General features: G+C 38.7%; 1 protein-coding gene across 1 annotated transcript in view; it reads right to left on the reverse strand.

Annotated features, from left to right (window-relative positions):
* Window positions 1-20,530, reverse strand: part of LOC101155563 (ezrin) — a 28,280-nt gene extending 7,750 nt beyond the window's left edge. Inside the window, exons 1-7 of the mRNA XM_023953026.1 lie at window positions 20,290-20,530; window positions 15,672-15,755; window positions 6,637-6,732; window positions 5,114-5,388; window positions 3,085-3,168; window positions 2,835-2,981; window positions 202-298 (exon numbers count right to left, since the gene is read on the reverse strand). Coding sequence (XP_023808794.1) covers window positions 202-298; window positions 2,835-2,981; window positions 3,085-3,168; window positions 5,114-5,388; window positions 6,637-6,732; window positions 15,672-15,755; window positions 20,290-20,301 — 795 coding nt within the window. The 5' untranslated portion in view covers window positions 20,302-20,530. The remainder of the gene's footprint in view (window positions 1-201; window positions 299-2,834; window positions 2,982-3,084; window positions 3,169-5,113; window positions 5,389-6,636; window positions 6,733-15,671; window positions 15,756-20,289) is intronic.
* Between the last annotated feature and the right edge of the window lie 3,959 nt (window positions 20,531-24,489).

Below are 24,489 nucleotides of genomic sequence, written 5' to 3' on the forward strand. Positions count from 1 at the left end.
AGAACAAAGGCAACCTTCAGAGCAAATTCATCTAAACGTATACAGAAAGCCGTGTTGATTGTAAAAGTTAACACTTCCTGGTGTAAAAGAAAACCCAAACCGTGTCTGATCCCCTTTTCTCTCAACAATAGTGAAAAATTGCTAAACATGTAAACATAACAGGGAGTGGCGCAAATAAAACTCGTAAGAAATTGGATTCACCGGAGATTTTTTGTCAATTGGCTTGATGATGAACTTCTTATCGTTGAAGGAAATGTTTCTGATCTCACTCCACGGGAAGCCAATCTTTGGAGTCAGCCTGTAGGAGAGACCACATCAGAGTTACACGGCAAGCACCAACATGAAACCTGGACATCCTACAGAATGAATCACACCCATCGTGTTTAGACGGGCTGCTTCGATATTAGCGAGATTTAAAATCTCAGAGGTAATAGGAATGTCTCGTCTATTCAGACTCAGCCGCTGCGTTGAGCAATAGCAAAGTAAAAGAAAAACCTAAAAGAAAAAAGTGTCCTGAACATGAGCACACAGTAGAATTTACACCAATAGTGGGTATTGGTGTGAATGAACTGCATTAACTTCACTAATCAACTCAGGCCAGCTTAATCAAAGCCCATCCATGGCTACAAACTGGGATGTGGGGCTAATCCTCCCGTGGGCCGACTGTGAACACAGATAAAGGGTTAGATCTGGGGCGTGGAGCCCTCACCGCTCAGCAGTGTCACACCAACTAAACCAACGCCGGTTTCATTCAACGCAACCCAGATCAGAACTGTAAACAGACAAGCCGATAGCGTTAAAACCTGAAAAAGCAGTAAGCTGCCTCATAACAAAACCTGCTGCCGTGTCACAATACTCCCTCAACTGGAATGTCACTCCATCTCCAAAGCTGACACATGCTTTTGGAATCAGGAAAAACGTCGGTGAAACTATCAGTCGGTCGAGTTGTTTAGAAACTAAATGGCCAGAGAAAATCATAGTGAGCAAACAAAGAAAGATACAAATGAACTGAAGTGGTTTTAACACTTGTTAACTCAAGCTTTGCAAAAGAAACTGAAAGCTGAATTAGCTCCAGGCTGGCCCTCAGTCAAGCCCCAGGTGCACCGATGCATTGTGGGCAGGCAGCCCGCAGCGGAGACAGACAGGTTAGCCTCACATTCTTAGGTGTTGCATAGCTCGAAAAACCAGTTGGCGTAACCATGGTTACAGCAGAGGGTAGTGTGGAGGACAGGCACTTCTCTGCTGAAAAAACAGACTTCAGTCCTCAGTCAGTACCTCTCCTGTCTTGCTGAATTTATTCCAGACTAAAGTTACCATGAAGCTAAATGAAAGAGGATAAAGTTAACCTTTAGGATTTAAGATGATTAGTGTTTTAGGAGACGGTGAAGGTTGAATTGGAGGCCACACGAGGCTTCTGATTGGATTAACTTTGTCAATCCACAAACAGTCTGAAGACCACTTGAAGCCTTTAACTGGGGAGAAGCTGCAACCTACAGCAGCTCAGTCAGAGCAGAGCTGGCAGCCGGGGTCAGCGGCTGAGCCTGTGATGAAGAGCTCCTTTAATGCCGCTCACTCCCCCCCTCCACCAGCCACACAGGTGATGCACCTCAAGGGGGCTTAAAAACATCATTTCACCACATATCCAAGATTCCTTTCCATACAGCAAATAAAAAAAAGGAAAGTCACAAACACGCCAGGCAGAAAATGTGATGAGACATCTACAAAAGTAGGTTACCCTGAAGCAAAAGACAAAAAAAAAAAAATCAAAAAGAGATTCAAACAGGAATATTGACATTTTTGGTTCTTTTAAACAGGAAACGGGGGTAGTGACTGGCTGCTGGCATGAACCTGGTTGAGCAAGTTTAAGTAATTATTTAAAACCTGAGCCGAGAGTTGGAACTGATGCGTAAAAAGCTAAATAAAACTATTTTAATAGAAGTAAAGCGAAATACGTTGCACCCATTTGAGTAAATTCAAAGTTTCTCAGGGAACTCCTATTCTTCTGTGCAGAGATAGCATCTGTTACAAAAGGAAAAACCGGGCTACCCACGCTTTCATTCACAAGTGTTTTAGGTCATATCACATGGTTTGCAGTGGACTAAGGTTTGGATCTCAGCTGAGTCACAGCGACACATTGATTCTTTAGTTTCTACGATACCCCAATGCTGATTTATGGGTTTTGTTTTCGCTCATTTCTACTAATTTGATAATAAGAAGTGTCTTATTTTGGAAAAAAGTGTCATCAAAAATCTAAATTATTATTAACAAGTTAACTAAGTACAACTGTGTGTGTGTTTTTTTTTGTTTTAATTTAATTTAAATTAATAATCTGACATAAAAAAAGCATTGCACAGATTTTATTGATTGATTAAATTCACATATATGTGTTCTTTTAAGCTCTTGTGTCTTTTCTTAACAAAAAAGATTAGATTTAAACTTGTTTTTCTTTAGATATTTTTGCAAAATAAATGTATCTCAAGATAATAAAGATATTTTTTCACTAAGTTGGTTTATTCTAAACATTTTAACTTAAATCTCATGTAAAATTAAATAACAAATAAATGATTTTTCACCATTTTTCATGAATATAAATCAACAGATGCAGTGGAATCTGTCACTTCAGCTGGGATTCTTGGTCATTTCTCATTTTCTGCTAAGCATGCAGGGGTTTTGCAAAAACCTGAGGCAGTTTGAACAACAGGAATGCAGCAAACAAGCACAGAAGCGAGAGATTTAGATTTGATTTAGACATCAACATAAGCCAGATAATTGATGTTCTATTTAGACTTAGACGTTTCTTGAAGATTTCACCTCAGGATGAGAACAGTGCTTACTTGTCATCCTTCTCATAAATGTTGAGTCCAAGCGCGTCCACTCCCAGCCACAGCTCCGTTCCCTTCTTGTTTTTGATGCCAAAGAAATTGACTCCATACATTTCCAAATCCTGGGCAATTTTCAGATACTCCAGCATGGCATCCTCTCTAAATTACAATAAATCATAAAAGAAAATGTCTCCAGAATCACCACAAAATCCACAAATAAAAGAAAGGAAAAGAAAAGAAAAGAAAAGTTGTGGTTACTCACTTGAGCATCCCACAATGCTCCTCATGCCACACTTGAATCCTCTCCTCCCACTGTTCTTTGGAAAGCTTGTGTTGCTCCATGACTCTAGAAAGAAAACAAGAACAATGCACATCACTTTCTTCGCCTCACAGAAAGTCCCAAACAAACAACACAACTCGACTCTTATCATTCGATCGTGTTCAAAATGCAAGTACTTGTTGCACTCATGCAGAGGACGCTTCTGTAATGGCTTTTAGTAAAATATAAAATATACAGTAAAAGAAGTGTTTTACCCTCTGCTATAATGGAGCATTTAAAAAACTAGGTATCATAAATAAATAGATGTGAACAGATCTCTGATTTCCCTGTAGAAGAGTGACCAGTAAAATAAAGCCCTAATTGGGACAGACTTATTGACCAGAGCTCCGCCCACTTCAATAAAGTTCAGAAAGTTGAACCTCAAAATAAGAGATTTCGCACAACCTTTTAGTAAATTCAGCCCTTTTTTCTTTCTCTGTCTTTTTTTTTTAATGGGAAGTTGCTCCTTTTTGGAACCAGCCTCCAGTGGTCTTTTGAGGAGGTTTAGCATTAACCTCTAGAACAGAAGGTGCTGGCTACACCTTATCCCTTTAAGCTTTTTTGGATGTTTACATTAAACTAATCAGGAGTTTGGTGTAAATCCGCTTAAAAATATTTTAAATTAAGCAAATGAAGCAATTAAATGACTGAAAATTAAGGTTATTGCCAATTATTTCATCTTATTTAATGTAATTAGCTTTCAAACCTTTAATCTCCTTTGCCTCTTAATAGCATTCAGTAGCGGGTTTTTCCAAATGGTTTTGGACCACCACAGACTTTTATTTTGCTCCATGACCAAATAGTCCTAACTAGACAGCCTGGAAATTCCCAAAAATAATCTCACAAGTCCCTAAATCTAAAGTACTAAAACATCCTCACACAAGCTTGGAAAGGTTTTTTATGACTGAAGGTTCCTTTATTTTTGTTAAACAAATTGAAAGCAGCATTGATTGAAGTGTCTCAATGGTTTGCTTAATTATGCATAAATAATTCTTAAACTTTGATCCAAAGAACAATCACCTTAAAGGCATTTAGCTAAAATCCTGAAAATTGCACAGACTGTTATTTAACCCTTGTGCTATCCTAGGCACTTTTACCTTGGGAGTTGGGTCATCTAGACCCACTAGACCACATGTGTCAAACTCAAGGCCCGGGAGCCAAATCTGGCCCTCCATGTCATTTTATGTGGCCCGCAAGACCATAAAAGTTTTTAATTTCTTAAGATAAAAAATAAAAATTAGTGTGTATTTATTCATATCTGGGGGGAATTAAACTTGAAACATCAGATTGGGGAATTATACATTAGAACTTACACACTGTCAATCTAACCTAACTTGACAGAATCAAATGTAAAAGGATTTATGCTAGAGTAACAAGCAAACATATGTTTTCTATGCAACTGGAACTGTCACTTTAAAAAGTGATAATAAATAAATGATGAGTTATTTAACATCAAGGAGTAGTTACATTTATTTTTCAGTTATATCTGGCCCTTTGAGGACAACCACTATGCTGATGTGGCCCTCAGTGAAAATGAGTTTGACACCCCCGCACTAGACAGTGGGCTGAACCTTTTTTTCTTAAATGATTTGGTGTCCATGGATTACATGAAATCTTTCCACCTTTATTCACCTTTGTCATGGTAGGAATAACATGTCAATGTAAGGGTGGGGTCATCTAAGATAGCACAAGGGTGAAATCATCATAACATGATCGATGTGCTGTTAATATCCCTGGAAACAAACTTTGATTTTACTCATGTTTTGATGCCAATAATTTTCATCCAATCAGGATTTTCATACGAATTGTCAAAAAGCCAAAAAATCCAATTTATATTAAGCCACCTAGAATTCATTTGAGCCTAAAAAAAAAAACATAAAAACTCACAAAGAAAGTATTTCATCTCAAATTCTTAAACTAAACAAGCTTATCAAAGTCAATTTCTGGTTGGAAGCTCGCCAACCCCTCCTACCTCTGAGGCAGCAGGCGTTCTGACAGAAGATATCCAGTCTGATGGATACTTTTGTCGTAGTCTCCGAACCTGGCCTGAACGGAGTAGGACGCCAGCAGCACGGCTGTCTCTGGGGGACAGTAGACCTCATCGGAGAGGATGGTCTCCTTCACCTGCATGAAGAAGAGCTTCTGCGTGATGTCCTGGATCAGCTCCTCGGCAACATCCTCTGGGAAGAACTTTGCAAGAAACCTAAACTGAAGCGGGTTCTCCTTTTTAATTTCTTGTGCCGTCACCTGTAAAGAATGTATTACAGTATTAGAGAAATCGGCTTACAGGTGGAAGTTAGAAACCATATCATCATGCATGCATTTTTCCTTTCATCTTCAAAGCTAATTTCCCTGAGAGAAATCTACCCAGGTTTGCTAATCCTGAAGACCTGGTTTACAGAAACCAGGTCTTCAGTTTACATAACAGAAAGCCAATAGCCTGGTTACTTATGCTCATGTAAACACACGATACTGAGACCTTGAGAAAAAGAGACGCATATTTGGAAATATTTAAAATAATTATGATCAACTTTAGAACAATTAACTATTTTAACAGATTCCAGTTAGAATACAGAACCAGGCATTTTGAATTTAGGTCAATTAGGAATATTTTGGGTCAAGTATGAGCTTATGAGCAACACCATATCGGCACACAATCTTAGCGCGCCAAGCATAAAGCCAAGCTCACATCGCCCTCGGCAACACCCATCAAGCAGCTACTTCCAAAGATATGTCTATGCTAGTGCGAATAAACGTGTTTCTGGATTCCGTGCTGAAAACCCTCCTGTTCACACGTAGCTACGCAAGTTTCTAAGACAGTTTTTGGGCTCCACATAAAAAGGAGGGAATTTCTTTCATATGTCGGAATAGAGCTGTGAAAGAAAAAGTCAGGAGCATGATTTGTGAGATTTGAGTTTTCGTATTGAGCTTTTCCAACTGTAGGCGGCAGAAAAGCACTAGTAAACAGTAGAACAGAAGAAGAAAAAGGCCCTCCCTGTGCGTCCACCGTGAATACCATGGACTAACAGCATGGACTAAAGAATGCGTGTCACATGCCCAGTGTCCCTACCTTCACACTCGTTGTTTCAATTGCTAAAATATTTGCATAATTTAGGAGAATCAAGCAGGGGTTCAACAAGTTCTGCCATCAGCTCATAATATGAGTCCTTTAAACCAGCTGCTATACTGGAAATGCAAAAAAATAAAATAAAATAGACGCACACCAATGCTGTAGCTACTCATCGACTTCAAGTCAAATAAGATCTCTGATTAAGGAGTTCCTTGAAATCGAGACAGTCTTTATCACTCTCGGTTTTCTGAGGACAAACATGAACTCTGTATGCGCATTCATGAAATGAGCAGGAAATATGCACCAACGTTTAAAGAGTAAACATTCATAATGTTGCACCTAATAAACTTCTGAAACATTGGGAGGTATTTTACAAACTAATGCCGACTTATTCTTCCTGATCATGACGTTAAAAGGTTTCTTACTTTTTTCTCCAGCTTTAGCCAGGTGCTGTATCCTTTGGTGTCCACGTACTGCAGCCCAAAGTACCAGATTTCCCTTAAACCAACAGTTTTCACCACCTGCAAAGTGAAAAAGAAAAGTGTGCACTTCTTATTAAATTATGTGGCGCAGTATGAAACTTTTAGAGAGGAATTGGCTTATCTAACCCAATAACTACATGTTTGAATAGTCTTTTAGGACTTCATCTACTCTTAAAAAGGGCAGGACATCACAACCTATTTGAAGACATCTCACCAAGACAAATTCTACTGGTTCCACTGGCAGCTTTATTTACCTAACAAGGGAAAAACATCCTATATTTCAAATCTTTTTATGTCTTTGCTTACAGCTGCAGCAGCTCCAAAAGGCTCCGACAATGTGAGTCTATTGTTTCAGAAGTGAAGGCGGGGGGTGATAATGTATAATGAGGGAGTTCTTGCATGACTGGCATCCAGACTGCAGGAAGACGCGGTGAAAGTCGGAGACAGGCGGGGTGAGGCTCCTGCTGTTTCTATTTTCATGCTGAAGCTCATTATCATCAATTTTTCTGGAAGTTTTACTTGAAAACAATTTATAAACCTCACAGGACCATTTAAAGATCACCGCTTTGATTACAAAAAGAGGGGAAAGTTTTAGTACAATAGTCAGAAATCCTCCTTTCTGCTGCTGGAGTTCCCGTCAAGAGTTCCCTTACGCAGAGCAGAGGAGTTTTCCGCAAAGTAGGAAAATGTGATTTTCCTTTTAGGGACATGAAATGAGTCTCTCCCAGCTCCTACTTGAGTGCATCTCTGCTACATTCCCCACCCTGTGACCAGGTCAGGTGCTAACTGAGTCAACATGCCGGTGCTCCAGCCAGGCCTGCTCCAAACGATAAGCTCCAGGAAAGGCTAAAATTAACCCCCCCAAGCTTGGTGGTTGGTTCAGAATACGGGGCAGAGCCTAACTGTGGGGGCCAAGATAAATGGATCGGATTCAGGCACTCTCTGGTGCAACAAGAACTAAAGGTAACCTGAAATGAGAGAGCACTGCATCTCAACTGGAGAGAAACTTACAAGGCATCAGAAAACAATCGGTCCTTTCATGGGGGCTTTTACTTAAGGGAAGGAGGAGGAGGAGGAGACGCAGAGGACTGATCCACCGCTCCTTCACTAAAGAAGAGCTGCTGCAGCACTTCCCAGAAGAGGATTAGTCCTAAACGTGCAGACGCAGGTTTAGTAAACAGACTTCACAGCTGGTTGCCTTCACCCAACTACTAGTTCAGTTCCCTTTAATGAACATCAGAGTGAAGCACAACTAATTACACCCCTTAAAAAACTATTTGGTTAAGCAGCAACAGATGGCAGGAGAAGAATAAAAATAGTACTTTAGAGTAATAAGTTCCCCTCTGCCATCATGAGGGCAGCTCCACATATGCCAGGACTTAATTTGGACATTATAGCCCTTAAAAAATTCAGTTGTAAATTACAATTTCTAAATATCTTTTCCACACAAGCAAACTTGATCTAAGCTTAGAGTCTTTCTGCAGACATGTGCTGTATCTTGACAATGATTAAAAAATATGCAAACTTGCTGAAATGTTAGCAGCAACACTACAGAAACTTGACTCTGGGTCACCAGACACTTTAGAGTCACTTTAGGATGAAAGGCTCGATGAAATTTGTGTTTTGGGTGTTTTTAACATGTTCCTGTGACATTTCTCCGATGATGGAGGACATCTATATATATATGAATACAATGATTCACAGCAATTTTATAAATATAATCGTTGTGAATCAGAAGCAGACAAGGAAATGTTTTTGGAAAAGGCTTGTTGCCGTGACGTAGAAGCTATAATAGGCGGGACGCTCTGCTCCATTCTGATGGATCCACTTGCAGAGAAATGAACGTCTTTATTTGCCTCATCTGAGCTGGAATCTGCCTCAAAACTGTACGGCTGGATAGTTCCAATATTCCTCGCCATTTTTGTTGCACTGGTAATGCTAGGTTGGGGGTGTGAGGGGCTGTTAGATAGTGGAAGGGCATGTAAACTGATGGATGACAGGAAGCAAGGCTGGGCTCACAATTCTGTTGTAGAAAATGACAAATCTTTGGATATTGGCTAAAAATGGCATAACCATAATTAAAAGACCGTTGAGAACGCTTTCAAAATAGATGAAGATGGTCGGAAAGGATCTTAAAAATCAAAACCATAAAAATACAATCGGCAAAAAACAAGTCTTCAGATTATTCTTGTAGAAGCTCGGGCCCTGTGGTGAGGGAGAGGAATGCTACCGAGCTAAAACAGCATTAGTCACTGTATCCTCTGGGCTGTAACAACCGAAAGTACTCCTGTGCCTCAGGGGAGGAAGGGAGGGGTTCACCCAGTCGAGCCCTGAGAAAGCACTAACCACCACAATGGTGGTGGGCAATGAGGGGTAATAATCTAAGAGAAAGTCACAGATCACATGTTCAATGTGACGGAATCAAAAAGCACAGGATGTTAATTTGAAATAAAAGCTGGTTGAACATCTGTTAAATGTTCTGCCACAAACAGCAGGTTTCCTGTCTCTAAACATTCAGTTTTATTCCTGAGAATCTGTGCTTTCACATTTTGTGCTTCTGGCACCTGAATGAAAGATACAGCTCAAGGCAAACCGCTTCCAGCTTTGTTGCACTTTTAGCTGCAAATAAGAATTCATCCTGATGACTGACATTTTTAACCAGCAAAAACCTCTGATCTGAGATATATTTCTAACCCGTAGAAAATAAGAAAATAAAAACAGTGAAGTCATAAGAAGGCCACATGGAAGTAAAACTGTAGAAGGGTGCGTAAGGGAGTGGCAGGAGTTTCCCTTAAAGTGCCGCATGACAGGGAGTAAGGCTGTGATCATTTAGGCCACAGCAGACCACACACTCGCACTGAGAACGCTGCCGTTTCTCAGCATTTCCACAGAACCTGCTGAACAGAGTATGTCTTTATGCCATAAACCTAAAGCACCAGAAATTAAACTATAGGTTTACAACTAAAGTCATTTATTTGAAAAACATGGACCAGAATAGAACCAATAACTATGCAGCACACTTTTATGCAAAAAGTCCTCTGTGATTAGATGTCAAATATGAACAAGCTCCAACAGAAAACAGCATTTTTCAAGGAAAATTGTGAAATCTCTGTCTTTTTAAACAAAAAAGCTGACTAATCCAGTCCTAAACAAGGCATTTAACCTTCAGGGTACAAGCAGGTCATTGCAGAACGTTCAAATCCTGCCTCCTTCTCTGAATCAAGTTTGCTGATTTCATCACCATCACTGGACTCTTTGTAGTCTGGGATTATTGACAACAGTGACTCAAACGGAATTAAAGAGTCAGGATCAGAAGCTCATAACAACGACACAGTTACTGCTACTAGGCAACAAAACTAACAACCTTCCATCTAGCACAACAAGAGTTTAAACTTGGTGCTGCAATAGCTTTTTTAAGGCATAAGAGATATTTTCTATTATCCAATATTTTATCAAAATGAAAGTTTTGGAGACAAAAGTAAAATGTCAGGTTCCAATCTGTTTATTATGGTTTAAAAACGCACTGATTTGGAAAAAATAATTCAATTTAAGAAAATCAAAGACAAGATTTTGGATATTTAACAGTTGATTTAAAAGTTGATAAAGATGCAACCCCCTGTCCAGATTTGCAGCAACATTAACAACAATATCCTTAACGGTCTGATGCTTTATCACGCATGTTAGTTTCCTTAGTTTTTATGTTGTGTCACCCAAATAAACAGCTGTGTGGCCAACTTTAACCCTGTCCGGTTATTATTTTTGTCACCCATTTTCTGCCTCCTCCCTGAAGAGGGACAGAGCAACATGTGTGGAGGCATTTTGGGTATTTTTTAAATGAAAACTGATGGTAAACTCAGTATTAAACCAGACCTGCTGCTGCAGAACCAACCCAAACTATTAACCTTCCACCACCGTGCCCAACACCAGCATGAAACTTGGTGACTATAACATTTCATAAAGACATACTGCTGTGATACTTTAAAAGAAAGTAAGTACATTTTTTATTTTAACCTTGAGTTAAGCTCAATATCAGCCCCTGGTTTTGCTGACTAATCCTAAATGGCTTTTTTGGTGAGCGGCAAAGATTGGTTGCTAGCGCCTAACCTCGTTTATAAGCTTTTTTTTCCTATTCCAATGGTTCCATTACCTATGTGTAAGAGTTCTCCACATCTGTTGTGTGCACAAAACACGTGGAGCACATTTGTCATAATGTGCTCCACATGTTTTGTGAACACAACCAGAAAAATTGCTTTTTTCTGATGATTCTTCTTCATTTTTTGCTTATCTTTTTATTTATGTGTCGATACAGACAGCACATACCCTGCTGTTCTCTTTCCCTAGTATAAGCAGTTTTCTTGCCATCGTAAATGCTGTTAATCAAAAAAAAAAAAAAAAACTTTACCTTTTCTATATTCAGGAGAATACAAGCCGGATTAGAGATTGCAGTGAAATAAGAACCACAATTTGGGGTCAAATGGACTCTGTATGGCCTTTAATGTAAAAAGCAGATTTATACATGGAATGACACTTTTTTTGTGTTAAAAGACAATAGTCAACTGTTCTCACAGCTAAATTATTGCATTTTGTTTTAGAAAAAACTGCTGTAGTTGTCTTTTTAGAGTTATCACTTCTCTGTAAAGAGATATTCCACAATCTGATTATCTAGGGAAAAAAATTCTCTAAACATTAAAGAGCAAATAACAATAAGAATAAAAATAAACATTTTACAAACCATTTCTGTTGTATTTAAAAAAAAAAGTACAGCAAAAATACTAACAGAACTTTTTCCCCCTTTCATTTAAGCTTCATCTGAGATCAAATCATTTGTAACAAAAAGCTTCAAAGGTCAGTAACATCCTTCAAGGTGCCTGTTTAAACAGGCTGACAGCTTCCAGGATATGAAATAGACTAAATTGAGCTTCAGAGAAGAAAGCAAATCTATTCAAGGCAAATAAAGGTTAAAAGTAAATAACTCTGGTGTATCTGAACGTCATAGGATGGGCTTGTTAATGAAATTTGTGTGCAAAGTATTTGAACCAGTCAGTGTCTTCTGGAGCTCACAGTCACAAGCACTGACTTAAGTCACTGTTTATATTGTTCTATTTGGAGTAACATTAATCTTATCATGACAGGATCTTAATCTGTGAGGTAAAATCTTTCCAACAGAACAGCTGAGACGGAGGGTAAATCCCCCAAACACCCAGCCACAGTGACTGCCGTTACCACTGAAAAACTGGTTGTTCAGGAAGTACCCGAAACAATACCTTTCCTGTCCCGGTGCTGTAATGAAAGCAACCAGGATCTCTTTCCAATGACCCGTCTTCTACATTTGGGTCTCGAGCTTCACAATAATGTCCAACCAAAGGAAAACACAATGAATTGTCCCAGAAAGGGATCATTAATAGTAACAGGATGTTGCACCCTCAACATCCTTATGGTCACAAATGGTAACCTGTTCAATGAAAGAATACAAAGTAATGGCATTGACTCCAGTGATCAACAACCAGTACATAAAAAAAATGTGTAAAAATAAAAAATATGTCGGCTCAGCCCAGCAAACCAGTCATAAACTTTAATTACATCATCAACAGTAGTAAACCCTCAGCTTGATAAATACCAAAACAATCACAAACACGGATCCACAAACTGATAGGCTGATAAAAAAAAAAAAACTGTTCCAATAAATATTAGAATTTCCTGTGTTGTATGTAAATAAATGGAAATGAGCAGAAACGTTTCCCTTAGATTTACCATTGTCAAAAAGTTAGAAACATATTCTTCCAGCGTTTAAATAAAGCAGAACCAGAAAAATCAAGAAATCATCAAATTCTCTCAAAATTCCCTAAAAGTTGAAAAACAATTTTCTAGATCTGCCTACCAATACAAGTTTGTATTTTTTATTTTAGAGTAATACGCAAATCAAACATGTGCTACGAATATTTTTAAAAATAAACACTGACGATTCCTGAAACATAAAAAACGTTCACGAAGAAAAACAACCAGCGGTGGGGTTGGACTACAGTCCACGCTTAGCAGCAAACAATCTTTTCAACAGGTGAAATCTAACAGGGAGTTTTGGAAACACAAGAAACTACCATTTATGTCCAGAGTCATTCAGATGCATAAAAATAGATCAATTAATTGGGGTAAATACATGTTCAGAGGCATCACTTTTAACAAAAGTGGTTGATTTTTGGTCTCAAAAGTACCAGAGATGCCAACTTAGGTCGTTCTTTGGGACATTTGCATGTTCTCCAGGGGTTGACATAGCCCAGAAATTTGCACTGGCCCACAGGGCCAGTAGTTTTTGAAACTTACTGGCCCTGCCTGAAAGTTACTGGCCCGACACCGCGCATAGCGGGACCCGCCGCTCCGCAGGTGCTTGCAACTTTAGGGGGGTCCGGGGGTATGCCCCCCCGGAAACTTTTAATATGGTGCAATTTGGTGCATTCTGGTGACATCACTTATTTCTACACTTTTCAATGACTGAAAATAGAGCATATCAAACTTAAATCTGCTCTAGTCTGTTTCAGATGTTTTGAAGAGAGCACTGCAGTGAAGTAGGAAACACTAGTTCAGAAGTTTTCATGGTGCTTCTAACGGCAAATAGCGCAATAAATCATAAACCTTAAATGTGTTAAAACAATCTAATGGCAGCTTGAACCATTTAACGAATCAAATAAATCCCTCAATGCATTTGACCAATCGGATGGACGCCTTCACATTGTTGACCAATCAGATGAAGCCCTGTTATGTTAGATGTTTGTAACCTATGTCAACGAGGGTCATTTGGAGTATAATTTTTAAACTGGGAATGGTTATTTGGTTATTTTGCTGTTTGTTTATATACCGCAAATTATATCGTTATCGCAATTTTAATCTCTGATATCGCATATCGCGAGTTTTCCTCATATTGTGCAGGTCTAACTGAGATCATTCAGCTAACTAGAAATACTTACTGCTTACAGTGTTGTAAAGAAAAACAAAATTAAGTAGTTTAACATTCTACTGCATTTGAGTCTGAGATTCAGGTATTTGGAGTTGCCTTTGATTCTTTGACATTCAGCTTAAAGCTTAGTGGATACAGTTTCATCTTCAATGCATTCATTAAATATCTTGCTGTCCATACTACTAATTATACCCACTACTCCATCCAACATATTCCTTTCTATTCCTGCCATGTCTTCCACATCTCTGACATGCTTCAGTCTCTCTTCAGTGACGGTGTCGGATTTATAATCAAATGTAATAATAACCCACTGGCTTGTGCCTTCGTTGTTGCTGTTTAACATTGTTTTGTATTGAATTGTTACATTCAATAAAGTTTGAAAAAAAAAAAGTAGTGAGCGCGTGCCGCGTGGTGCTCGGCAGTGAAAGCCGCGCGCGCGCAGGCGGGAGAGAAGGAGAAGTGATCAAAGGTTTCCCATAGAAACCCTTGAAGTCTGAACACAGGACTAGCAGAAAAACTAAATTATGAAGACGAGGTAAATCTACACGTTTTCGCAAAATTTACTTTATTGAAAAAGGTGAAGAATATATAAACCGTTAGATATTTTAGTGGCCCGAGCGGGCAAGTGAAAAGTAAAGTCTTGTGGTCCGCACTGCTCGAAAAACAGGACCGGGCCAGCGGACAAATGGCTATGTCGAGCCCTGTTCTCTATGTTTGGGTTTTCTCTGGGCACCACTGCTTACTCCCACATACACTTCTGAAAGCCCTTTGGAACTGTATGTGTGGATGAAGGTCTGTTTGTGCAGCTTAATGACAGAAATCTTTCCAGTAGATTGTTAGAATTGAATAAATGCAATGCAGAAAATGGATGAATAAAAATGTAATTAATTTGCCAAAATAATTGATGCTTATAGGCTACAGTTTTACTGGGTCACAGCAGCACAAGTGTCACACGGAAGCCCAGAGTATGAGATTGTTGCTTTTTCAGGAAGAAACTGCTTCCCTAAGGCCCCACAACGATGAAAATTGTGTTATTTATCATGATAGAAGAAATATGGTAAAGAAAATTAAGCTAAGAAAAATTGCAGTTTTAAGTATTTCTTTATTCAAATCATTCTGAATCAGGAGCAGACGAGAATATGCAGTTTAAAGAGGTAGGTGTGATGTAATATGCTATGTGGGCCACAAGCTGCCTGCCCCGTTCCATTCTGATGCATCTACCTGCAGACGAATAGATCTATGTATGTCTTTGTTTTCCTCGTCTGAGCTGGAATCTGGCTCAAAACTGTACGGATAATATTTCTTGCCATTTTTGTTGCACCGGTACTGTTAGGTTGGGGGTGTGAAGGGCCATAAGCTAGCGGAAAAACGTCACAGGTGGGTGACAGGAAGTGGGGGCGGGCTTACTCCACGCCAACAGTCCGGTCAACAACTCTGAAGTAAATTCTGTCGCTCTGCAGAAACTATGTCCTAGAAAACGACACAAGTTTTTGATTTTGTCTAAAAAGGGCAAAGTCATAGTTGAAAGATCGCTGGGAACACTTTGAAAATAGATCAAAAGATAATCGGAGTGGTTGTTCAATGCAACTACTCAATGATATTTTAAAAGTTCTGTCTATGCTTAGTTTAAATTGTTAAACCAAAAATATTCGCTTTGGATTTAAATTAGAAAAAAACAAACTTTTCATGTTTACTTAAATCATGTTGAATAACGAATTGAATTGTGAACTTTTGGGTTAAAAATGAAGGGATTCCGTTTTCCAGCAGTGATTTCCAGCCCAGTAAGAAACTTTTGATGTGACTACTTCATGTTTGTTTTATGAACTCCTAAATATGATGTCTACTTGTATAGCGCTTTTGATATAAATATGCACAAACCATTAGAAATGCACAAGATCTCTAAGGACCCGACCATCTTTAGACGTCATCAGAACACTTTCGATGGTCTTTAATCACAGTTTTTTTTTTTTATATATGTGTATTGGCAAATGCGTTGTGATAAGTTAAAAAAGATTGCACAAACTCTTACCTGCTCAAACAGCTGCTTGCCGGTGGTGCTAGGCTGGATGGCAAACTCCAGCTCAGCGTCCATGGTGGTGACGCGAACGTTGACCTACACATAAAAGAAAAGAACGCATAGTGTTGGAAGTCAGTACACTTTTCACAGAAAGACAGTGTTTCTTCCAGGTGAAAGCAAATACAGAGAAGAACAGAACTCATTGCTTGGATGAGGGGGGGGGGGGGTGCATATGCTGGTTTGGTGGGGGCAGTATTTGCAGAGTAAACAGACGAGGCTCTGCTTTCTACAGACAGGCACGCTCATTGAGGAAAACTCAGATCTGCATGGAGGCTTCAATGTTTTGCTAAAAGCATAAAAAAAAACAGATTTTAGTAAAAGAAAAATCTCTTTCATTATAGATGACACTGTTTTAGTCACAAAAATAGCCCAAACTTTTAATGGTAAATATTAGGTTATTTCAGGTGATTTCATGCTAAGCAGATATCACAGCTGCCAGGTTAAATAATTATCAGTAAACACCATTTATATTGAACTAAAAGGCCATGAACCAAAGCACAAACTGCTTTTAGGTAATCCTCATCTCTATGCTTTTTTGTGGAGAGGATGTTAGCCGCCTCTGGCATCTGCGGAGGCTTCCAACCGACACGCTTAGATCCTCCGAGAACTGACTGGGCTAATTAATGCAGAGTGAAAATGATACAAAGCGGCCAGCGGACACAGAGTGACGAGAGAAACCCCGCAAACAGAAGCCTCCAGTTACATCTTCCATCTCCACTCCTTTGTGAGCCAAGCCTCGGCGGTGAATAAATTCAATGGCGCTCAATGAAAACCGGGCGTCTGGATCTGGTGACTCAGGCCGTGCAACACCGTTTCCCATGAAGCCAAAACAGCTGAGTAACTAACTGGCAGAGGTAAATCCAGCAGAGACAGCAATTCAACCGTTGCATTGGGTGGAAAAAAAAACTCATCCACTGGTCATACAGTGGATGAGTTTGACTTTTCTTTTTTAATAAATAACAGCTAAACCCAACAAATGTTAAAAACTCTATGATTAAAAATCAGATCTACTTTATTATTTGATTTTCTTTTAAATGTGCAAATGTGTGCCAGATTTCAACTTATGCAGTCACCCAACCAAGTAAACAGCTTGGAGTAAATCTGTCAAAAGGGAGGAGGAGGAGGAAGAAGAGGAAGGGCTTTTACTTTTTACACTAAACAAGCTACTCTTTCAGCTGCAGAGCGTTGACAGCTCTTTTCCATCGTCTGCATCCTATGAAGCCAGATTTAAAAAAAAACTTTTTCTTTCATCAATTCTTTTTTTACCAAATCACATTGCAACAGATGCAGACTTGACATAAAACTGTTCTTAATGCTGAGAAAGGACTATGCAAATGTGCAGCTCAAAGGAAGGCACACAGAATCCACGGTGTGATTGACATCTGATCTACATCGAAGTGATTGTGAACCACAAGGAAGGAAACCCACTGGACTCAAAGTTCCACTATGAGTAGCTTTGGTCACAGGAAAAAACAGGAGTTTCCATGAAGCGTCTAAATACCTGCCCAACACTAAAATAAAAGCATGAAGCAGATCTGAGAAGAGCATTGATAACAGAAGCTGGGAATATCTGGGCATATTGTCTATGAAAATCTAAACATGAAAGTGAACAACTGCTGTAAGATGGATCTGATTGGAGCTTTCCCATCTAAACCACAATTTTAACTTCTTTTCAAGAAATCTTTTTAGGATTTTTACAATAAATTTGGTCACCAAATTAGAAAATTAAACTTCCTCATTTTTTATTTTTACAATCAAGCAACAATTTTCCAAATACACTGAAGGAGGTGCACTTCTCTTTTTTCTTTAAACAAAATTGCAAATTTTGCTCAATTTTTTTAGTTGGTTCTCAAATTCTTTAAAGACGTCAAAGAATTCAAGTCTTTTTGTATTTTAATGTCTTTTTTCCTCCAACATTAAACATTCTTTATAATATTATGCAGCCCACAGCATTTTATAAAAGCTCTGTGTGTATTTCTTGACTGTGGTTAACGGTGAAATGCTAGGTTGAACGCTGTGAAAACTAAATTTAATGTCATTAGTTAATAGAACGTCAAGCCGAATGGTTGACATTTCCACCTTACCAAGTCTGGCCCTCTTTGCAAAACGTTTGAACACCCCTATCCTAAACTGACAAACCCTATGACTATATATATGAAAAGTTATAATGACTGAAAACGACAGTTTTAGCCTTAATGGCTGATAGTTTTCATCCATCATAAATCTAATAATTCTGACAGTATAGAGCCATGCGGTGCAAGCGTTTAAACAGATTGGTGATGGGAAGTGGGGTAGGCTTACTCGACGCTAGCAGTTCCGCACACAACTCTGAGGCAGATTTCTAATGAGCAACTGCTGCTCTGCAGAAAATGTCATAGAAAATGACAGTTTTTTTTTTAATGGCTAAAACAGAATAATCAATAAAAGATGACTATCTGGAAGTCAATCATCTTTTAATGATTATGCTGATTTTGGTTCATTATGAAGTCTGGATAAGCTGCGCTACACCTTTGCGTTTTTCATTGATAACCATCCAGCATTCTGCCCTCTGCATAGCTCAAATGCTTTACAAGAACCAGTAACAATGGGAGTCGCCATGGATATCCCAGTAAAGTCACTAGAGCGCAAGAAGGTCATAAAAACAAAGAAGCTGCTGTATGCAAGTTCTACGGATGTAAAATTTGAACACACAGGGTTCAGAGGCATGTGATGATTTTGTAATCATCTCTAGGGGGGGCTCATTTGACCCAGTCATCACATATTAAAAAGAGAAGTACCATTAATAGAATCGCACCGAAAAAGAAAACGCCCATGCTGATGTTGACCACACCTTGTGTGGTTTTTGTCATGAGCCGAGACACAGCACAGAGATCCTAACAGTGTTATGTCATTCAAATCAATCCAATATGAGGCATAATGTTATAAATAGACAAGCTTTACAATAGACACACACAAATACAAACCAAACATCGGAGCTGTAATAGCAAAATACTGTTAGTTTTCATTTTTTAGTTTGCAAAACCAACATTAACTCTTATATTGTGTTCAGATCAAAACTGACTCAAACACAATATAGGAGTGAAGAATGGCCAAGAATAGAGGCTGACCTTTGTTTGAAATATGTCTGCATGCTAGATAAGGGCAGCTGTTGAAGAAGAGGACAAAAGGACGTGGAATGTGGCTGAGTCGTACTGAAGAGGGTACCACACACAAACCTTTCATGGTGGTTCTGCAGGCACCTTTTATTTAGCATCTCTAGTTACAGTTACTGTTGGTTTTATAACTAAATGTTAAACATTTTAGCCTCCAACTTAACTTGACTAATGGAATTAGAATCTATATCAAAACTAATTTTTTTGTAAATCCAACTAAAACCTGTATGTGTTTGGCTTTAAAACATCTCGAACTTTATGTAATTTCAGATTTTACTAAAGACTACCACAACAGTGAAACAGTATTAAAAAGATTCATTTTTCCTGACAGAAAAACATAACAGATCTAATCTAAAAATTATATAAATAAAAAATGCATGTCACAGCTCCTTTGTCCTTATAAACACCCAGTGTTTCTTTCATGCCTAACAATGTTGTTTTGCCATCAGATGAGGATGGTGTCATTTCCACAGCAAGGCTCCTGACAACCCCAATGCCTCTCTAAACACAGCAACGGCAGCCTTTATGGTCCTGACCGCCGCTGTGATGATCACCACATGGACCAGCGTGAAGCACTTCTGCTATTTTTTCATTGCAACTGTAATATTTAAGTCCACCTGTAATGTGCAGGCCCAGACTGTATATTAAATTAATAAACGAGGGTCAGTTCAAGTCACGTCCAAAGAAATCCCCATCATATTTTCCATCTGACACTTAAATGTGAGCACGGAACCAGAAATTTCCAGGCAGGGAGCTGAGGGAAAGACATGTGTGACTGTTCAGAATGCAATGGCCGGGGTGGGGCAAACTGTGAGTCAGGAGGAGCTGAAGGCACAGCCTCCTCAAACAAACATATATGCATATATTTATGACACGATTTTATACAGCAACAAAAAGGGAAAAAGGACATTGCAGTTAAACCGGTGCATCCTCCCATTTAAAAACAACACACTTGGTTGTGATGTGCACCACAGAGGATGACTGATAACAACTGGCCTCCTTTGTAACGTCATATCAAACAAATCCTTTCTGGAGATATTAGGGGAAAGTGATGCTCCCCCAGGCTGAAGTTGGATGAATGGGATTCAACTTTGACCCCCCCAAATTTCCTTTTTTTTAATACATATTTCAATAATATTCATATGAATTCCTGAGAACATTAAGTTACCAAAGGGAAACAACAGTTACCGCCTCCCTCCTCAATCTAAAAGAAAAACCCTCAGTGAGGCAGCATCAGTCTGACACCAGCATCTCCTTTAACAGATTTATGAGGTTTTTGTGCGTAAAAATGGAATGACGTCTCAATTAGGGTGACCTCAAAGCGGCTACGCGCGCCGGCTTTACGAACGCCACCTGTGCGCTCTCCGCAACTTTTCTCCTCCTAAAGCAGGAATTCCTCAAACAGCAGAGTGACTTACCGCTTTCGGCATGTTGCTGCTCTTCTCCCGGGATAAACAGCAGGAATTGGGTTGATCGAAAGAGTCCTCTAAAAGGAAATAAAATAAATAAAGCTTTGCTCCTTGTGACAGCGCCTCTCGCTGCGTCTGTAAATGAGATCAGAGAAAAGCAGAGAAACGAGTTTTCAACTTTTCACTCTGACTTAAAGGCTGAGGACGCAGGCCACTCCTGCGGACGACAGTCACCGGGATGAATCACCTCCAACAGCCGGCAAGCTGACATGCGCGCTGCTGCCTTCAAAATAAAAGCATGCAACACAAAAGAAAGCAACCTTCTCCAATCACGCCCATATTTTTGTTTGGTTTTTTATCATCGTGGTATTTCTTCAATCAAGCATTATTTTTTGTTGTTTTGATTGTTTGTTAACAATGGATGAGCCTATTAGAGGGTGCTAGAAGGAGTTCTATATTCACATCACAAATAGTAAGAAAAAAAGAAGAATTAAAATGCAGGTAAATTTAAAACAAGTTGAATTTAAAATACTTTATTTTAAACTGTTTTAATTTTATTTATTATATCAATATTTTCTATTTATCAAAATTGAATAATCAATACTATAATCTATTTCTGCGCATTGATATTAGTAGGAATTCAATCTCTGTTTTTGGCTGTCTAAATATGTTTTTTACATTTCTCTGCAATAAATAGAAATATATTTAAAAGACCTTTTTGTTGAAAATTTTCCTTTTTTAATATTGTACTTAATACAGATTCTAGTTCCATTTCATAACTGATGTTTCTATATTACATTTCTGAAACAGTTCCAGACACTTTTGTATTTACATAATGTTTTTATAATGAAGGTTTCTTTTCACCCACTTTGTTTTACCTTTGTTAAATTGTTTACTGTTCACCTGGACAAGAAGAGCCAAAATAGCCTCACCATAGAACACTGAGGTCCTTTAGAGTTAGCAGGCCTCTCCTATAAGGTCATTCAATGACTCTGTGGTAGCCTCTGCAATCCTTCACACTCTGGTCTGCTGGGGAGCAAGCAGCACAGACCGGGACAGGAAGAAACAGAAAAAGGTGGTCAGGAGAGCCAGTTCTGTCCTGGGCTCCCCACTGGACTCTTTTGAGGTGGTAAGTGAGAGGAGGATCTTGGCAAAACTGAGATTGATCATGGACAACACCTCTCACCCACCACATCAGACAGTATAGAGGCGCTGAGCAGCTTCTTCAGCAGCAGAGTGTTACACGCACAATATAAGAAGGGGCGTATAAAAGAAGGTCCTTCATTCAACCACTGTTAGACCGTACAACCTAGTCTAACAACAGATTCAATATTGGTTTATTCCTGACAGAAACATTCAATGCTCTACTGCTTTTCTAGTTCTGTTGTTTTCTTTTTCTCCGGCAATGCAAGTATTAAGTATATAATGAGAGTTTTTGAAGAGTTTTATAATTTTATTTGATCTTTTTATGTTGTTTTAACCATACTTTTAATTGTTTTGCACATTTTACTTTTCTTTTGCCTGATCTCCAGAGCTGCTGTAACAGATGAATGTCCCCACGGCTGGATCAATAAAGTTTAACTTATCTTATCTTAGTGGGTTTTTAATTGCTTATATTTGCTGTAGATTTCCAATTAAAGTAGTTAACAAATAGTATATAATTGAATTGTTCTTTCTTACTCAACTCAGTAATCATAAAATTGTTTTTATTGTTTTAAATACCCATTTTTTCAGCCCAATAACACTAAGTTGTTCAACCAAAACAATAACAAGGCATTAAAATTGTAAAATGAAGTGGAGAAAATAAAATGATAGGTAGAACCAGGGACAAATAAGAACCAAACAAAAGAAAAAAACTTTTGGTTGTACGCAATGTGCTTTGTTTGTTCTTTAAGTCTAATTTGTGAGTTTTCTCTATGATTATTTAGCAATGATTAAAAAATAATAATTAAAGATTTAAGGTATGACAGTGAAACCAGAACAAAAAAACCGAATCTATTTAGGTGATGTATGTCTTAAGATCAATCTTATACATACGTTTTTTTGAAATTTTGAAAACCTTGTTTATGCCCTTATTTTAGAAAACCGAATTAACTGAGCCCCTGTTGAAACCTGACCAGACCAAACTTGCATGAGTCTAAAATACTTCTTTTATTCTGAAGGCTCCGGAAGAGCCACTTCCGCTCCCATCTCAGTGCAGCTGAATCACCAACGCGAGCGCAGAATGAATTTGGTTGTGAACATGCCTCACCCGCTACCCTCGATAATTACACAGTCCCCGCCCGTCTGTCTTTCATTCGTCCGCGATGACGCCCGCGTTCGTCAACAAACACACAACTCACTTAGAGATCGTTTACGCCACTCTTTGATTGTCCACTTAATATTGTCCGCCTGGCTGTTTCGCTTCAAAAGAAGAAACAGGGCGAAACTTCTGCAGTTACACCTCAGCTCTCACGCTCTGGGCCATAAAAATGAGGATTTACGGGTCAGGGATGTGTGTGCGTAAAGTTTGCGTAAAGGCGCAAATAAAAAGGAAATTAAAGCGTAAAATAGTTTCAGCTTTGCAAAGATTTGTTAGTAAAACTGGCATACGTGTTAACATTTTCCTATCTCGCGTGGTAATCTGGTTAGTTCTGGTTGTGGAGCGGCTTCATCCTCACTAATCTCACTGACACCTGTTGGATTTACATCCTCAAACAGGGAGGCGCAAGATGTGGGAAAAGGGAGGAGAGGGTATTTCTTGCAGGCTCTTTTCTTCTCAGCAGCTTTGCTGTTTTACCTGAGTGGGCACGTAGGAAAGGAAGATTGTTTAATGGCAATATGGAGAATAATTTCACTACACCAGTACACTTTAAAATTATTAATGCATCTCAGATAGATCTCATAAAACCATTTTTTATTTTATGTTTATTATTTTGACCTTGAGTCACCTACTTTGCTTTTCTGACACAAAACCTTAGTTTTCTATTTAGTCCTACATTTTCCTGATAATTTAACCTGAAACTAGTTCAGTCAACGAGTTCAGTCAGGATTCCGGTGCAACTCAATTGTGTGACGTGGTAACAAAGTTAAAGACAGTATGTTCTGAAATCAGACATAAACCAAAAAGAATGCAAATATTTGCTCAGCAACTATTGATTCATTCTGTGGATCAATGCGCGCGTATCCCTTAATTCAGGTGTGTAAAGAGTGTCACCAGACCCGCGCACAGTTACATCACACCTGAAACTTTCTGGAGGAAGGTGCGCGCCATTCACCCGCTCTGAAGCGAGGAAGCGCCGTCAGCGAGGGGAGGTGGCAGAGGTTAACCGACCAATGGCAGACCTTGGGACTAAAATAGACTCGTATATATTTGAGGTTAGAGGCAGGCGACTCTCAGCAAAGAGCAAAGCCTCTCGGTGATGTGACCCTACCACTCGGTTGTTGCTTCATCTGTTGTCATTCAGGTTGTCACTGCAAATATGCAGCAGGAAAGAAAACAAGAACAACATGCCCTTAACTTGAAACATTACTGGGAATGACATTAAAGTGTAGATTTTAATATGACTCTTTTAATTGAGGGAAAGGTGGTTTTAAAAGTTGTTGTTTTTTTATAACAAGCACAGAGTGATGAAGGTTTTTTAACAGAAGCGGAAGCATCCTCGTGTGTCCCCAAGTGATAACAAATAGATGGAGTTAAAGAAACACAGTAGGAAAGGTTCTTTGGATGTTTAGAATTCTTTAAAACCAGTTTTTCACCTATTTCACAGCAATGACACATTATTCTTCAAAGTAAATATTTGTTTTGCAATTTAAAAAGCTTTTCTTTTTTTGATTGCTTAGAAGCTATAGACAGGAAATGTTCACGTTTACATTTTTTCCCCATCGTTATTGGGTTTTTGCACAGTAATCATGACACTGTTGTCTTTCCAAATGTGACTCATCCATTCATCTAATATACAACTGGAGAAATTTTAGTTTTGTCATAAGTCAAAACACATTTTTACTCATGTTGACTGGTCTCATAATGATTTAACAATGTAAATAGAGTCAGTGAATGTTCTGCAACTGGTTTGTAAGTGGAAAAATTATTTGGTGACATCTGAAGAGCAGAAGGATTTCATGTATCAGTGGCACTGATAGTTCAGTTTTTGAAAAAAAGGTTTGTGCTTATAACTGTTAATTCAGAATCCAACGCTAACCCAAAATACAAAATAATATATATTTTTT

This window comes from Oryzias latipes, chromosome 24, assembly GCF_002234675.1.
Source record: "Oryzias latipes chromosome 24, ASM223467v1".
Taxonomy (NCBI): domain Eukaryota; kingdom Metazoa; phylum Chordata; class Actinopteri; order Beloniformes; family Adrianichthyidae; genus Oryzias; species Oryzias latipes.